The sequence below is a fragment of the Benincasa hispida genome, chromosome 10 (assembly GCF_009727055.1).
Source record: "Benincasa hispida cultivar B227 chromosome 10, ASM972705v1, whole genome shotgun sequence".
In the NCBI taxonomy this organism is placed as follows: Eukaryota; Viridiplantae; Streptophyta; class Magnoliopsida; order Cucurbitales; family Cucurbitaceae; genus Benincasa; species Benincasa hispida.
This window is the reverse complement of record NC_052358.1, coordinates 8,691,779-8,710,306: the sequence shown is the minus strand read 5'-3', so window position 1 is coordinate 8,710,306 and position 18,528 is coordinate 8,691,779. Positions and strand designations below refer to the sequence as shown.

General features: G+C 34.2%; 1 protein-coding gene across 1 annotated transcript; it reads right to left on the bottom strand.

Annotated features, from left to right (window-relative positions):
- Positions 1 to 16,887: 16,887 nt before the first annotated feature.
- On the bottom strand, positions 16,888 to 18,241 carry LOC120089207 (peroxidase 2-like). The gene is made up of 4 exons (XM_039046618.1): positions 18,035 to 18,241; positions 17,714 to 17,902; positions 17,469 to 17,634; positions 16,888 to 17,382 (listed from the first exon to the last, which is right to left on the bottom strand). Exons 1-4 carry the CDS (start codon positions 18,239 to 18,241, stop codon positions 16,937 to 16,939), a joined length of 1,008 nt encoding a protein of 335 aa, XP_038902546.1. The 3' UTR covers positions 16,888 to 16,936.
- Positions 18,242 to 18,528: the final 287 nt, after the last annotated feature.

Sequence of the window (18,528 nt, the reverse complement as noted above, 5' to 3'; positions counted from 1 at the left end):
CATTATATTTAATATAAGTGTTATATTATTTATAATCGCATGATTTAATTAACATACCCATGCATCATAACATAAGTGTTATATTATTTCTATGTATGATTAACTAAGCATGTTCATGCATCATACAATGTTATAAATATTATATTGTATGGTGGAATGATGAATATGTATGTTTAATTTTCATGGATGACAAATATAAATGTTATATTTTTCCAATGAAAATGAATCTTACATTGAGTATGACACCGCTTAAATAAATATAATTGTTATATTTGATCAACGTCATTAGATGCAAAACATAGGTTTTAATATGTCATTAAAATATAAGTTTCATATGTTTAATGTGATAGATTAAAATCTATAATCAAGAGTTGCATGCAAACATAGGTCCAAATTAATTTTAAATGGTTTAAACTAGTTCACTTAAACTCATGTTGGAAGTATTTCTAATGAGATTAGAAATAGGTTAATCTTTTATTTAGTTTCAATAGGATTAAAATGAATTCCATTAAAAGATTAAATTATAAAATAATTGCCCATAAGGGACCTTTGTCTTAGGAATGTTCTGTCTAGGCAGGGGGGTATTTAGGCTGATGAAAACGGAACACCTCCACCTGAGAACTAACCTGGAAGGTGAATTTGGCAATCATCTTATAAGCATGTAATAGATGATTGATTTTATTAAAGAGTTTAATAAATGAAATCAAGTATTGTTGAAACATTTAATACAAATGTTATATTGAGCGAATTAAAGACTTAGATAAATTAAGAAGGAGTATAACTAAGTATAATAAAACTATAAAATAGTAGAGTACTTTAGTGGGAGAAAAAGGGTATATGGGATATATTAAGTTTTAGCTCTCACATCTCTAAGAGTTCATACTATGAGATTCATGTTTGGTTTCATGTCGTCTTGAGCACGACCACCCTTCGAAAAGTGTTTGCATGGGTTATACCAAGGTGAATAGGGAAAGTATTTATGGTAAGTGGGAGAAGGACGCGTGTCAATGTATACTATGGTCTCGTCCATTAGGTTGTACTGTGAAATTTTTTGCCTGCGGTGTCGTTCTGGGCTGGCCACATATATTAAATTAGATTTAATGTGTGAATATTTAATTAATGTGCCAATTTATTCAATAAGGGGTTATTTAATTAATTGACACCAAGGGTGAAAAAGAAAATACTTGGAGAAGGTTAAACATTTTTTATAGATAAATTCATCCTATTAACCCATTTAGGGCAAGCATTGATTTTGTTCAAAATCATACCCTAGCCTCTAAAAGAATTCCTCTCTACACTCTCTCTACAATCTTTTTGCCTCTTCCTCTTCCAAGGGTTGGAGACCACTCATCCAACTCTTAGAATTCTAGAGAATAACAAAGTTATTCTTGTGGTAGTGTCGGTGATCGTTGAGAAGATGTTTGTGTGAAGAACAAGAGGAACTTTGAGAAGTTTGGGAATTTACGAAGATGAGAATCATTCATCTCTTTGTTTTTTCTTTTATTATGCATGCTTAATATGATGTTTATCCTATTTCATTCTATTTTAGTTTGCTGTTTTCTGGCTCTTTAAAATGAAAAAACCAAATGCAAGACGTTCTCACATTTCTGCTCGAGATTAGATCCTTTCAATCAAAGAACTTGCTAATAACATTTCTTCTTACACCTCATCATGCGAGATTTCTGAGTATGATGTGTATTCAGAAAAAATTTTCAAAGCTGTAAGCCATGGGTCTACAAATTTTTCTTATCATGCCCTATGAACCGACTTGTCTCATTGATACTACTAGGAATTGAATCATTATGGTGGCAACGAAAAGGGAATGGAAAGGTTGCTCAATCAGGAATTCCCTGACTCTTGATCTAGCTTCTTCCCTGCAACTTAGAGTACTTATTTATTATCGTATTATAAGAAAAGTGCTTTCTTTCTTCTTCAAGGTTGTTAGTTGATCGAGAAACCTCCGCCCAAAGGTGCTTTTTTGAAAGCCGGTCACCGGTAGGCTAAGAACTCTATCAATAGGTTGAGGAAAGCTAGAACTCAGAAGATTTAGTAGGGGAGGATTTTGAGTTTGGTTTGATGATATTATTTAAACGGTGAAGGATCGAGTCCATGCCAGACAAATCCAACATTCGAAAGACGACAATCACAGCATCACGACTCGAAGAACATCACTTGAGGGAGTGAACCCTATGACTGTCTCTTATACACATCTAGATGTGTATAAGAGACAGGTCCATGCCAGACAAATCCAACATTCGAAAGACGACAATCACAGCATCACGACTCGAAGAACATCACTTGAGGGAGTGAACCCTATGACTGTCTCTTATACACATCTAGATGTGTATAAGAGACAGCACTGGGACTATTTGATGGTCTGTAACCCAATGACTTGTTCTCGTGAATCAGAATATGTCAGTGTTCCGTTAACCGCTCTTTTCTCACTACCCTGGAAGAAAAGCTTTTTTGCTAGAATCTGGTGTGGTTGAGCTAGTGCTTCATACCTTACTGGACGAAGAAGGAAAGGCAATGAATAGAAGGACTATTCCCATCTCAAATGGCAAGACGATCATAAAGTTGTTACCTGACATTGTTAGCTGACAATCACAAACTTATGTCTACTATTGCTGATTTGAAACGTAAACTTTCACATGTTAAAGTTGAGAAGGAGTCAATGTGCAGAAATGTCAGAAGGTTAAACACTGGTATTGAGTTTCATGAGAAAATTTTGACAAAAGGGAAGACAATTAGTGATAACTCTGGGCTTGGTTTTTCAAAAGGAGGAAGTCAACATAATATGCAATCTAAAATGAAGCAAAAGATTGAGGTTTTTTGAGCTTAAGAATCAGAGTCTTATGGTTTTACAGATACTTCATCCAACAATTCTATTGGGAAATGCAAATGTACATTCAGATAGAGAAGATTTGTCACTATTGTGGCAAAGTGGGCCATAAGTGTCCTTTTTGGTACGTTATTGAAAATTCTTCATAGACTCACTTATGCCATCTCGACTCCCCACTTCTCTCAGAATTACCGTCAAAGACAGATAAAAATAAAATAGGTTTAGGGAGAGAAGAACGTTAAGAATATATTCAATGATGTGTTGACCTTCCTCAAATCTTCTGCTAAAGGAGATTGTTACTTTGACAGTGGAAGCCCTCGTTATATGATTGGTAAAAGAGCTATGTGTGTGATCTCAAATCTACCAGCTCAGGAAAGGTCACTTTTGGTGATGGTGCTTGTTGTATGATAATTGAGAAAGGGAAACTAAATTACCCGTGTCTTTCATAATTAAATGATTTAATGTTGGTTGTAGGGCTTACGACCAATCTTATTAGCATTAGCCAACTAAATGTGTTGTTATAGACAATATCAAAGCTCATGTCATGACAGGTACGCGTTCTTCTGATAATTATTATTTATGGAGTTCTGATAATTCTTCATAGATTTGTCATCTCTCTAGGCAAGCCTATTGGCATGGAAGCATGAACACTATACAGAAGGCTAGCCTATGGCACAAATGCCTTGGGCATGGAAGCATGAACACAATACAAAAGGCTCTTAGCAAAAATGTTATATCTGGACTTCTTTCTTTAACTGCATCCACTGAAATTATATGTGGTGATTGTCAATGAGGAAAATAAACTCACACTCCTCACAATCAGACTAGTCACTCTGGTTCATCTCTTGTTCTAAAACTTCTTCATATAAACCTTATGGGTCCCATGCAATCAGAGAGTTTGGGAGACAAACGATATGTTTTAGTTGTTATTGATGACTTCTCTAGATACTTTGATTTGTGTTTTACGTGATAAACTAGATACATTTTCTGTTTTTCAACTTCTTTGTCTTTAATTACAATGCGAAATACTTTCACACTTTGGCAATATTTGTTACATCCTAGTTGATAGAGAGGCTAGACAAAAACGAGATTCCAAATCAGATGAAGGCATTTTTCTTGGATATTCCAAAAATAGTCGAGCTTACTGGGTCTACAATAAACAAACTCGCACTATAATGGAGTCTATTAATGTTATGATTGATGATGATGTTGCCTCTTTCGAGTCCACTTCAACACTAGAAGAAGATTGTTGCACCACTTCTTTATTCAATACTGATGTTCCTAACATATCATCTGACATGCCCTCTCATATGATTTAGAAATCACTATGGAGGACAACCTGAATGTTCCTGAGCAGGCAGGGGGTAGTAACAATCAACCTTCCAACAAAGTTCATAAAAATCATCCTGCTATACAAGAGCATCATTGGGGGCTTGCACTATTTAACAACTAATAGACCTGACATTACTTTTGTTGTAGGTGTATGTGTTAGATATCAATCTTCTCCTAAAAAAAGTCGTTTGCTTAGTGCAAAGGATAATAAAAATCATACATGGCACAAACGAATATGGTTTACTATATATGTTTGATACAAGTAGCTCATTAGTTGGCTACTGGATGCTAATTGAGCAGGAAACTCATAGGGCAGAAAGAGTTCTAGAGGTTGTTTCTTCTTGGGCAACAACTTAATTTCGTTGTTTGGTAAGAAACAGAATTGTGTTTCCCTGTCCACAATTGAAGTTGAATAAATTGCAGCTGGGAATAGTTGTACTCATTTGATCTGGATGAAGAACATGTTACTGGAGTATGATGTCTCACAAGATGTAATAACTCTTTATTCATGATTTTGTGGAAAGTAAACAAATCAAGTTAGAGCATGTCAACACTAAAAATCAATTACCAAACATCATTACCAAGGTGCTAAATGCTTATCGTTTTGAGGCCACGAGGGCAGCTTTGGGTCTTTGTGTCTTAAAGGAATAACAATTAAATTAATGGATCGTTCAACTGAGAATCTCAGCCCATCAAGCGTGCAAACCCATAAAGTTATTGATGCAAATAACTGTCTTAATTATAGTTGTTCGAAGTTTAAGGAAGTTTAATTGTGTTTTATTTTCCAATTACTTTTTAAAGTTGAATTGTTGGCAGGTTAATCGTGGAAGGTCTTCTCATTTTGTCGTCAATTTCTTTTTCTCTCAATCATCTCTTACAAAATTTATGTGCTTGGTTGTCATAATAAGTCTTCTCTGATGGTGAGTACTCGTCAAGGAACTCACACTTCTGACGAACAAATGGTGAGGTACAAAGAGAAGGCCAAACGAAAGCTTCATGTGTCTAAGGATGTTTCTCTCACTTCAATAAAAAAAATATGGAGCTCGTGTGCAATGACTCCCCACTCAATAGAATGAAATATGGAGCTTCCTCCCTCAATGAAACGGAGATGCTCTAGGTCAGGATTGATTGAAGAAACAAAAGGAAAAGAAAAGATAAGCTTATTTGCCTTGACATTATCTGATCTGATTGAACCTGAGATAGAAATTCGTCCAAATGTTGAAAAATCTACTTTAAGTGATTCTTCCAATCACACATATGATTATATAGCCTTGCCTAGAAACCTTAATGAGATTGTCACCCCATCTATCAATGTTCAAATAGAAGTTGGTTTCTGAGTGTAGATTAGTTAATGACAAAAATCTTGCATCTAGTTCTTGCACTATTGATTCTATTGTTCATGCTTTTGATATTGCTTTTGGAGAAAATGTTGGTATTCTTGGTTGTTCTGAGAATGAAAAATTATCTGTACCTATTGAGACTACTATGGAGACCGTTGTTGAGTTGGGAAAAACTAAAGGTGTGAATATCTCTGAAAAAAATGTTTGAAAGTTTACTATTGAAACTATTGTTTCTACTTCCTCTATGCTTGATGCTTTTGATTCGCTAAATGCTCATGTGATTCTTGTTGTGGCTAATACTGGGGCTAGTGAAGAGCCCAAATTGAGAATGTCAAGACTCTGGCTGAGTCTTCCCTTTACCAAATCAAAGACGTGACCGATGATTTGTTAACTACTGCGATTCTTGAGAATGTGAAACATACTGCTTTATCTGACGATGCTACTGACTCCAGCAATCAAAGTCATGAGAATTCTCCTCACTCTACTCATTCTAATGATAAAGACAATGAAGACAGTATTGTTATAGCAGAGCTTTGATAAAGGAAAACTATACTTTGCTGGGGTAACCGATGTTGTTAAGGTGAATGTTGATGCCTCCTCTGAGACATCTGAAAATGAATTCGAGAAAAATGGTTTTGAGGAAGCTTCAAACTGGGTTTCAAAAACAACTCAGACAATGATGATATTGATTTCATTTGTACCACTAAGGCCTCTAATCATGCCAAAAAAAAAAAAAAAAAAAAAGAACAACTAGCTACTTCCAATATTCCCTCTATGCCTTTAGATGGTGTTTCCTTCAACTTTTCAGAGGGTGCTAGCCTGTGGAAGTACATTATTAAGTGCAAATTTGTAGATGAGAAAGAATTATTTAACCGTACTTATGAGTGTATTGAGCTTATGAATTTGTTTCATACTGCTAGATTTTAATAGACTGTTTTGAACTTAGGACCTTACTATCCACAGCTTGTTTATAAGTTGATTGTGAATCTTTCCTGTGGTTTTGCAGATTTAGCTAGCCCAGATTACCAAATAGAGCATATTAGGCATCATCCGTTTGTTTTCTCTATTTCTTTGATTAAACAATTTTTTCAACAAAATGTGTCTGAGAATCTGATGGAAAAATGTCTTTCCCTCAAAGATTTAGTGTTTGAACTTATTGGAGGAATCCGTTCCACATGGCCACGAAGAGGTCAATTGTCTACAACTATTTTAAGTGTCAAATATGCTATTCTATACAAGAACGACATTTATAATTAGTACCCCTATTTTCACAAATCAGGCTTATCCATTGCTCTTGCCACCTTGTTGTATCCGATAGGGACTCAAGTTCAGTTCAATTATGGTGTATTTATGCTAAACCAGAACCTGTTGTTTGTTCCTTGACTTATCTGCGATATTTTGCTCTCCTAGAAGCCTAATCTTCTCTCCTCTACAGAACCTGTTGGGCCCTCTCCAAGTCTTTTCTCCATTAACTCAAAGCTTCTGTTGGGACATGGATACTACCACTACAACTCATCATCTTCATGGTCCAAGCAGAGGTTTAATTGAGTCTTCTTTTGGTAGTCGTATCATTCACCTACTATCCAATGAATCTCGTCATCTTGAGTCCATAATGTAGTACAGATTATGCGGTCTGTCCTTTCCTAGGATGAAGGAGCTTCTTCTTCTCAACCGAGGAGTTGATTTTTTTTTTTTTTTTTTTTTTTTTTTTTTTTTTTTTTTTTTTTTTTTTTTTTTTTTTTTTTTACAGCAAGAAAGAGGGAGTTTTAGGAAGTGGAAGAGTTGTTGTGTTTGATTTTGGTTCTGGTTTCACTGTTTGGTACTTTATTAAAACTGTTCTTTTGTTTGGGTTGGTGTTGCTCTAGATTTATGGTTTATGGTTTATGGTTTGGTTTTATTCGTGAAGACCTTGTTGTTTAAACTGATGGACTTGGTATCCTGAATTTCATATATCCTGTAGTTTGTAAAAAAAAAAAATTATATATTTAACAAAATACTTATTTTATTAATATTTAGATTGCATTAATTCAATCCAATAAACTAAGATCCAAGGTTATTTTATGGAGCTGAAAACATATATGTGGTTAACATACAAGTGGATCATGTTTAAGTTATCACCTAAATGGTCTATAGTAGATGGATAAGGTTGGGTACCTTATCCTGGTGATACTACCAATACAACCCGCTTTATAGTTATTACAATTGTTGTAAAGTACTACAAATGCATAGCCTCTCTACATAACACTATTGCTAGAAGAGACTTGCATTTCACTAAAATGACCATAGATGACTTGACCTTAATCCTGAGTGAGTTGTGAACCCCTGTTTATTAAAGTAATCCTATAATCTGTATGGGAGAGAGTGGCTATGGTAGCTGACTCAACAAGCCTACCATTTTGGGAATTTGTCTAAGTAGGGAGCTAGGGACACAACTATACAATATGGAATACACTCTTTCCCGACCTTAGGGAAAGTAGATAAATTGCTTCCTTAATAGTTGATTTCGAGTCTTGAATAATGAAGCTCTAACCCTCACTAGCTCGAGAGGTGTCAGTTTATAATTGGACTATAAACTGTTTGTTCATTAGAGGAATCAGTCGTGCTTAAGAAGTTAGATATAATTGTAGGGATAAAAGGTAATTTGACCCAGCTGTAATTATGAGTGATTTGTGAAGGGTTGACTCACTGTTGATTGGTTATATCCATGGAAATAGAAATATATCTGCAATACGAAGGGTACAGCTCTTGGTCTTTAGTAGAGTGACCGGTAGTTAATGAACATTGGTTAATTCAGTTAATTAATCTTATATCATTGGAGCTTCTAATTTGTAGGTCCATAAAGTTCCCTTGTTAGCTCATTAAAGGATAGTAATGAAAAATGATTTGAATTGTTCAAATCATTTAAAGAAATTTTATATTAATATGATTAATATGTAATATGGTTAATTATAGATATCATCTATAATCCAAATTAGGTAAGAGGAAATATTTGAATGAGATTCGAATATTAAATTCATATGAATTGAATTTATATAGAATTCCAGTATAAGAGAGTTGTATTTGAATGAGATTTAAATATTATATTTATATAAATTAGATTCATAAAGAGATGTATGCATATAAATATGTGATATTTATATGTTAATTAATTAACTCTATATTAAATATGATTTAATATAGTTATTTAATTGATTACTTAATGGTTAATTAATTGATTAAAAAATGATAGAGAATGGAGGCTGGTATAAATATATGCCAATTAGTATGCCAATTCATTTAATAATAGTTATTTAATTAATTAGCTTTAATTAATTAGCTTTAAAGATGGAAAAAGAAAAACTTGGAGAAAAGGTTAACTCTTCTCCATATAAATACATATTTATGGCCCATTTTAGGATAAGGGTTTCATTTGATGAAAAACCCTAGCTTCCACACAAAAAAAATCTCTCCACAAATTCTCTCTATCTCTCCCTCTTCCTCAACGAAGTCTCTGAACTTGAAGATGGAGGAGCATTGATGGAGCCTCTGAACTTGAAGATGGAGAAAAATCGACGACTTCTAAACCTGAAGATAGATGGGCATCCACGAAGCCTCTGAGCTTGAAGATGGAAGGACATCGACGAAGCTTCTAAAGTTGAAGATAGAGGATCATCAAAGAAGCATCAGACTTGCTAGTCAAACAGTTCATTTGTACCTTGAAAGGAAATGCTTTTGATTGGTATATTAAACTAGAGCCGAAAGCGATTGACAGTTGGGAACAGTTGGAAAGAGACTTCCTCTACCGTCTTTAGAGCACTAGGCGTATCGTTAGCATAATGGAGCTGACAAGCACCAAGCAACGAAAATAAAAGTCGGTCATCGACTACATCAACCGAGGCATGCACTTGGAGCTTTTCTACATCCTACAAAGGATAAAACCTCGTACGTTTTATAAGTTGGCAACAGAAGCTCATGACATGGAGCTGAGCATCGCAAACAGGGGAACTAAAGATTTCCTATTCCCTGAAGAGAGAAAGGATAAGAAAGAAATCAAAGGCGTTGAAAATATTGTGAATAGTGTCATAAAAAATTATATGGTCATAAATACGACCCGCTGAAATTTTCCTCTAAAGAAAAAGGAACAAAGTTTGAAAGAAAGCATGATGGCGGCCAAAAGCGTCGCCCAACTTTAAAAATTTAAAAAAAAAAAAAAGACAAGAGAAGGTTTGTCCATTCTTTGATTTTGATGTTGCTAACATGTTCGAGAATTTATTAGAGAAACAACTTATTCAACTACCGGAATGCAAGCGACCGAAACAAGCAGGAAAACTAGATGATCCTAATTACTGTAAGTATCACCGAGTCGTTCGCCACCCAGTGGAAAAGTGCTTAGTGAAGAAGGAGCGAATTCTGAAGTTGGCCCATGAAAAGAAGATTGAGCTAGATTTGGATGAAGTAGCTCAGAAAAATCACGCTACAGTACCGGTGACTTCCAGTGTTCCAACATCGACTACATTTTATGATAAGAGAGAAAGCTTAATCTAGTTTGGGATCTTCAAGCTAATAGTTGTTCGAATACAACAAGAGATTCAAAGATAAACTCCCAAAAGAGAGATAAGCTTGTTAAAGATAACGACAAAGGGTGGATTCTTGTGACTCATCGAAAGAGAGGAAAGTCGAATTCCACCAAAAAGAAGTTGCACTTCTGTCAAAATTGCAGAAGAGAAAGCATAACTAAATAAAGTAATATTCTTCCTAAGAAGTTTCCTCAATAATCATCCAAAGGAAGTATTAGAAGTTACTGCATGTCACGCTGTCGGCTTAGTGGAACTCGACAACAATCATATAACTGCTGAATAAGTCGACGACTCAAAAGAAACGGAGCAAAGAACTTCTATCTTCGATCGTATTAAGCCTTTAAGTGCTCAATCTTCAGTCTTTCGAAGATTAAATATGGCCATGATAGGAGAAGAAGATCAGTGTCCAACGCCTACTTTCACTTGAACTTCAGCCTTTAAAAGACTAAGTATCTCCACATCAAAGAAAGATCAACCTTCAACATCTGCTTTTAATCGTCTCAAGACAACAAACGATCAACATAAAGGAAGGATGAAAATTTTGAAGGCAACATCATTTCATGAAGAAAACAACGGTGAGAAGATTCATGGTTGTGTCTCTTCATGCATGAAGAGGAATATGTCTGTTGATATAAATTCAAAAGGTTCTTTGATGGTAAAGTCAAAGCTCATATATTGACGAATTCAATAAATGAAGAGGATGATGAAAGCCATGATAAAATAAGAGCTTCTGAAGTTTAAATGTAGAAGATCCTCATCGCAAGAATCTAAACTGCATGTTGCTCCTAGCCATCATGAGCATAAAAGGTGAACGGTCGAAAAAGAAAAAAAGAACTATGACATGACTTAATCCATTTTTTCAACAGTATGTAGGCAACTTAAAGCAGTCCATCAAAAAAAGGGTACCACAATCACGCAACGTGTGGTGCTACACGATAAAATGAAGATGTTCATATCTACTGGGAGCAATACAACAAATTGAAGATGTTCATCCCTACTAGAGGAAATGCAACAAATTGAGACGGATATTATCTGCAAGATACTAAACAGGTTGGATGTGTACAATAAGGTTATTGCTAGAACATTCAATTATCTTTCTGCTCGCTTAAACAAAGAAACAGTGTTAGGCGTTGCTTACTTCAAGTTCAAAACATCACTCATCTATAGTTCGACTCTTCATCTTCAGCTATAGATGTTCTTTAAGATGCAGTTCAGAAGTTTTGTCGATGCTTCTTTAAATTCAGGTTCAAAGGCTTTGCCGATGCTTCTTTAATTCAGGTTCGAAGGCTTTGTCGATACTTCTTAAAATTCAAGTCTGAAGGATTTGTCATGACTTCATCAAATTCAAAGCTTAGAGGCTTCGTCAATGATCTTCCATCTTTAAGTTCAAAGGCTCCATTAATGCTCCTTCATCTTCATGTTCAAAGGCTTCATCAATGCTTTTCCATCTTCAAATCTGGTTCCTGCATTTTCATAGGTTTCGATGAAGTGAGCAATATGTTGTTTCAGATTGTCCTTTCCTTCAAACTGTTGGAACTTTAGAGGTTGGTACCCAGCAAGTAATCTCAGGTTGTTGATTCTTTTAGTGTATGGCTTGGAGTACATGAAAGAAGCCTGAGACGGCCTCCATATTGAGCTCTGATAGAGTTGATATTCATATAATGCAGTTGTTGGACCGACAATAAGGTAACAGAATTTGATTGTTGTGATTGGTTTTCTTGGAACACGATCTTCGCTTTGTTGTTGGCCATAACAGCAAGAGTTTGACTCGACTCAGCATCTTCATGAGCCTACATTTTTTCTCTTAAGGCAGCGATTTCATGGTCTCGCTCCTCTATAGATTTCATTAGGAAATTTATCTTTCTCTCCATCTTTGCCATGGCCGACTCAGTTATTACATTAGCCATCATGATAGACACTATATCAAAGTGTGTTTCTTTCTCCGATCGATTAGAAGCTGGAGTAGAATTGTCAAACAAGGGATTTTCTCTGATGAAGATCTCGTCTTTAGGAGATTCTGTCAACTATTCTCACTTTCTTTGTGAGGACAGAACCTTGATCTTGTTCTTATTCTTGCATGATCTCTTTTGAATGATTGCGGGTGACAAGTCACGTGTAAGCGTCCCTTGCAACAGTTACTTTAGTTGTCTCTTTCTTCGGTGTCATTTGTCGACTTATTAACTTGGCTGATGAGAGAGAGATGGGAGGTAGAGAGGACCCACTTGGCATATCAATTTTTCCGCACGAGGTTTTCGGGAAAACTTAATTCGTGGAATTTGAACTTTGTATTTGTATTGATTTCAATATAGCAATCTCTAATATAATAATTCTTTGATGCATTCAAAATAAACTTTAATATTTAAACTAGTTGATCTTCTTGGATGATCGGTCTTTAGGCTTGTTGACCTTCTTAGATGATCGACTTTTGGGATTGTTGACCTTCTTGAATGATCGGCCTTTAGGCTTTTCGATCTTCTTGTACGATCGGTCTTTGGACTTGTTGATTTTCTGGATGATCAACCTTTAGATTTGTTGATCTTCTTTGATGACCAGCTTTTGGGCTTGTTGATCTTGTTGGATTATCGGTCTTTGGGCTTGATGATCTTATTGGAGGATTAGTGCTCGTACGAAGCTTCCGGAGAAACTTTTTTCGTGGAGTTGAACTTGAGTTGGTGTTGATTTGATGTGATGTGGTTCGATCTTTAGTACTTGAACTTCTGATTCTCTCTTAGTTGAATGTGTACGCTTGATGTATAGAAGCAAAGCGTATGGATGTTCTTGAGCTTGGAGTCTTGGAAGGAAGCTTGTATCTTCAAAGGACTTCAGTCTTCAAGTGTTGTCAGAATGCTTGTATCTTCAAAGGACTTCAGTCTTCAAGTGTCGTTAGCTTCAAGAGTTTGGATGTCTTCTGATTATTGGGACAATTCTCTCTAGGTGCTTTGGAGTATAGAATTCTTGACCTCCCACAAATGAAGAAGACTTCTCTATTTATAGTATTCTCAGGCGGGCGTCGTGGGCTTGGTTGGTCCATAGGTTTGGCCCTTGGGCCCAATTAGTTGGAAGTAAGCTTGGTTGGTCCATGGGCCCGGCCTTTGGGCCTGATTAGTTGGACTTTAGCTTGATTTGACATTTGGGTTAAATTCAGCCCATTTTTTTGCTTGGTTAGACTTTAACCCAAATAATAATAACAAATTAGGTCACATTAATCGTAGTCATGATAAAACCACGTGACATCATCGAAATTTGTCTCAAACTTCAATTTGGGACACATTCCAACTTCTAATTGGTCCCAAATTTGATGATTTTGAATTTCCTCATGAATGACGTGGCAATTTGTGATTGGTCCAAAAATTTTCATTTAACAATGACAACAAATTTTTCAACTTATTACCATTAACAATTTTAAATATGAAATCTTTTATACAACTAGTTAATCGTTGATAGAAAAAAAATACTACTTAAACAGTGATCTATTTTTTTTTTATTATAATATTATGTGAAATTTACCGAGTAATCAAAATTAAATTATTTAGATACCGGTGGCCTATATATGATCTATCTTAACTACTTGTATTGTTTTTTTTTCTTTTTTCCATTTATAATGCTTTTTAGTTGAACTATGTGAGGCTTAAAATTTTTTTGACATAAATTTATTCATTAAATTTTAAATTGTGATTTAATTTTTTTTAACATAAAATTTTGATTAAACTTTTATTGAATTTTATTGGTAAATATTTAACATGAAATGAATCATTCAAAAATAGTATAAAAAATTATATATTTTTGTTTCAAGTGAATATACAATGGATATGAGATATTTTTAAAGTTAATGAAAATTTGGAGACGATTTTTAAAGGAAAATAAATTTTTAAATGAATACTTATAACTAAATTTAAAATTTAAATAGTTGGTATGAAATTTAAAAATAGAAAAATAGAAAAATAAAAAATATATGGATGAATAAAATTAAAATATGATGCGAATATAATGTGTGAAATAAAATTGATATAGAAGTGATATAAAAACATATCTTTATTATATTTAATGGAGTAATTCTTTTATAGTTTTTCAAAGGTAGGAGGGGAAAAACAAATGAAAGTAAAATTTTTATATAATTTTTTAAATGAACCTCTCCTTTTTCAAGGGAAAAAATTTGTTGGTTATTTATTTATTTATTTTTATAAAAATTACATTTTATCATAAAATCGTAAAAAAAAGGGAATAATTAAAATATGAAAAAAACATATCGTGTATTAGGGAATAATCTTAAAATTATATTGTTTATTAATTAAAAAAAGGGAAAAAGGACATTAATTGACGCCATAAATTTATTCTGTCAAGAAAAAATAGGAGAAAGTTTATATTATAGAATTAGATTCTGAAAAAGAAAAAGATTAAATTAATATTAATAATCTCTCAATAAATATTTTCTAACTCCTCTCTCCATATCTCAATTTTCCTTTAATTATCCCATTCATATCTCTATCTTCCTTATTTTTTTCTTTTTTATTTTAAGTCTTGAATGTCTTTGACTTGAAATAGAATAATTTAAAAAATATTATTTTTTAAAGTGGATTTCCATTCTTATTTTTAAAAAATTGAGTTTGCTTACTACGTTGTTGTTAAGAGAACACCTTTAAAAAATCTCACGGGAACGCTAAAATGGAATTAAAATACAAAATTATTCTATTTTGTTAATTTAAGAAAAGGGGGAAATGATCTATTAACAACCTTTGTATTAGTTGACCATACACCCAGATTTATTTTGTCCATAAAAAAGAAAAATCATAATATTAAATTAATTTAATAAAATCTCCCTACATGTTTACCCCTTTCTCCAAATTATCTTGTTCATATCTCTCTGCCCTATTTTTTCATTGTTTTTCCTTTTTTGTCACTATGATTGGAGGAGTGTATATATATATGTATATGCCAAAAAATTCAAATGGGCATATATGATTAGAATAACAAATACTTTCCATCAAAGTGAAGACATCAAACATAAAAAACAGGGGAGAGAAAACTTATACAAATATAGAGAAAGTGTATGAAGGGTTCTCCAGAACTTATTGACAATTGGTTTACGTAAGAAAATAATATTATCCCTTTATAGACGACATTGTATTCCATATTTTACAATCGGTACCTCCAACTCTCAATCCTCGCCTCTTTACCAATCAAAATAGCAAAAAGGGTGAACGAATATAGTAAACAATATCAATCCCAACATCTATATTTTGAGTATTGTTATTGCAATTGGTTGACGTGTAAATTTTTCTTTATTAGTTGTTGGTTTCACATTCTGTTTTGGATGTTGGTGATTTTGGTAGTTTCTCTTTATTACCTTCTTTGGCTTTTGGGTTTTTTCTTTATTGGTCTAATGTGACAGATTGGTAGATCTTGGTTTTATTCTTATCTTTTTGGTTTTGTTTCTTTGAAGGCTCTAAAGGTGTCGTTTTAGGTTTTTGAGATTGACGCCGCAATTGAGAAAATAAAATAAGAAGAAAAGCTCTGTGTAGTATTTTGCACGTTGACCACATGTGTATGATTTTTAGGAATAGTGAGTTTAGGGGGAGCCTAAACAAACAAGATTTGACAAACAAGAGGCTTTGATTTCAAGGGGAACTTGGATTGTGAGAAGATCTTTAGACAAGGAATATCAAATTTATGGGGAGCCTAAATAGAGCATTTGTCTTTGGTTTATTGTAACACACGATAGTTCATCTATCAGATAAGTTGTTTCTTTGTAAATCTTTGAATCTTAGTGAAACTCCTTTTCAATTGAGCTCTGAAACCCTAGATGTTGATAATACTACACCAAATTGGGTTAACAATTTTGTGTGTTATTTATCTTCTTTGTCTTTTACAATGTTGGTTCTATTGTTTGTAACAGTAAGTCTAACAAAGTGCTTCTTAGATTAATTATCTATTTTTTCAAGTGTGATCTACAATTGAAGCCTCCTTTCCATATAGTTGCAAAGAGAGCATATTTGAGAAGTAACCATCATAAAATATGTGATGTTGCACCAAAAATATTAAAATTTCTAAAAGAAGACAAATACAAAAATTGGTGATTACCTTGATTATTAAAAGAAATATAGCTCCTTTGTAGATTTACTCAAAAGTTTATTTTATTGAAAATAATTTGATTCATGATTGATCTTTTTATAAGGAAGTAGTTTTTTCTCCAAAGGTTTCAAAATGAATAGATATAAGGTTTCAAAAATTTTAGATTAAACATGAATGTAAAATTAAAAGAAGAAAAATATATTATTATATGATTAGGATTTTGTCATGAGATAAGAGTGTGAGTGTAAGACACGTGCTTACAATGGAAGGGTGTGAGTGAGGGTAAAATGGACATTAATAAAAAAGGTAGGACAAAGATGGAAGTGAAAAATTATCTCCCTCTAGCCTCTTTTAATATAATAGAGATTATAAATTTGGTTTATGTTGACATACATATAGTTTCGATTTGAAGAGTGACAATTTAGACCCTAATGTTTGGCTTAGGTTTCAATTTGATTCTTACATCATAAATATTGTTTGCATTATTTAATATCCCTCCGTATTATAGGGAAAATGACAACCAAGAATTGCCCCCAAGATAATAGGTTTGGGAGGGGGACTTATTTTTATTTTTATTGTTTTTAGACTATGGGAGGGGGACTTGGTTACCATATGAACACTTTTTTGTGTTAATTAAATTGAAATTATGGGGAAATTATAAAACATAAGAGAGAGGAAACATGTTTTATTAAACAGCCCAAATTGAGATGAAATTCTATCCCATGCATGATATGTTTTTGGAGAAATAGAAAAAGAGAAAGAAAAGACAGAGAAAGGAGAAAATAAAAATAGATTAGTTACATAAAAGCAATAGCAGCAGTAGTAATATTGGAAGGATTAACGCGCCTACAATTGGACCTGATTTCTCCATTGGGTGCAAGTAATGGTTGAAGGTTCCCCATGTTTATCATAGACTGACCGAACTGACCAAAAAAATCAGATTGGTTCGCCGCAAAACGGTTCACGGTGGCTATGGTCTCCGCCCCTTCCGTTGAGAACAGCTCTTGATCCGATTGGAGAAGCCCACGGTTGTTTACCAAATTGGTGTAATATGCATTGTCAAAGTCCTCCGGCGTCGCCACGTCAAGTGCAATGCGGTTGTTTCCGTCTCCGGTCGGACAAGCGATGACAAGCGCATCCCGCAATGTAGGGTCAAGAGTGGGGTCTGGACTTCCGGTACCGCTGAAATTGCTTAGCCGCTCGCTGAAGAATACGCATCTTGACCTTCCGAAAGTATGTGCTCCTAATTAATTAACCACTACTGTAAGTTCAATTCTTTTTATTTTCTAATTACCCAATTAGTTTTATAATAAAATTGTTACGTCTTACCGGATAAAGCCACGAGATCGGTAGAATCGAGGCCAACTGCATTAAATTTTGCCCGAAGTTGATCAAGTGTTTCAAACGGGCTTGGGAGATTGTTTTCTGCTCCCGTTCTGTTTGCATTTGTACTATCTCTTCTTCCCAATTGGACTACCCAACTTGGCCCTCCTGTCTGCATCATCCGATTCAAACTTCATATTTTCATACCCTACGTTTCCAAACATATTAAAATTTTAATTTACTTAATTTACCAAGATGACAGATTCACGAGCTGAAATGGCTAAGATGTCAGCACAAGACACGGTGTTTGGGCACGCAGCTTCGATAGCAGCTTTTATGTTGTCCACAATGTCGAAGCCTTGTATTCCTTGGTTCCCTGGAGCATCCAACTCGCTTTCTACTCCATCTTGATTCTCTAGTAGAACTGACCCATCACAACCCTGCATGCAAATTCACTCATTCAGCACAAAATAACTGCTGTTCGACATGCAACGAAGTATTTTTCTCACTAGATTCTTAACCAGAACTGACTTGGCTTTAAATTGAAAGAGAATAATGGATGAGGGTCTTACATTGACGAAGCAATCGTGGAAGTGAAAGCGAATGAGCTTGGCTCCGGCTCGAACATCACTCTGCAATGCCTGGCTTATTGTATCTCTGACTATGGCAGTTAGATTAGGGCAAGATTGGTCGTAGAAGGTAGGGCTGAGTTGGGCCGAAGACCCCATCAACATTATACACAAGAACAACACTAAAGCTCCAACTTTAAAGGGCGACATGTTTTAATTTTGGTCTGAATTATAATCAAAATTGGATGGGAGAAACTATAAATCCAACCTTCCCTTTTATACACACAAATGGAAGGACTCACATCTTTGTTTATGTATGTACTTGGAGTTGGAGGCTCCAAAAATTAATGGAGTGTTCAACTACCATTTTCTAACTTCAATTTCCTTAGTAATTTACAATAATTAAATAAATATGTTCATACAGTCTTTTTCAGCCTTTTAAAATTTTCCTTTTATTTATCATTACTTTCTACATTATATGAATACGACACACATTA

Excerpts from the sequence above, each read along its gene's own strand:
- LOC120089207 (XM_039046618.1), bottom strand. The coding sequence starts at position 18,241 with ATGTCGCCCTTTAAAGTTGGAGCTTTAGTGTTGTTCTTGTGTATAATG. Across the intron at positions 17,635-17,713 it reads CTCGTGAATCTGTCATCTTG|ACAGGAGGGCCAAGTTGGGT; the intron begins GTAAATTAAGTA and ends CGGATGATGCAG. Across the intron at positions 17,383-17,468 it reads CGATCTCGTGGCTTTATCCG|GAGCACATACTTTCGGAAGG; the intron begins GTAAGACGTAAC and ends TTAATTAATTAG.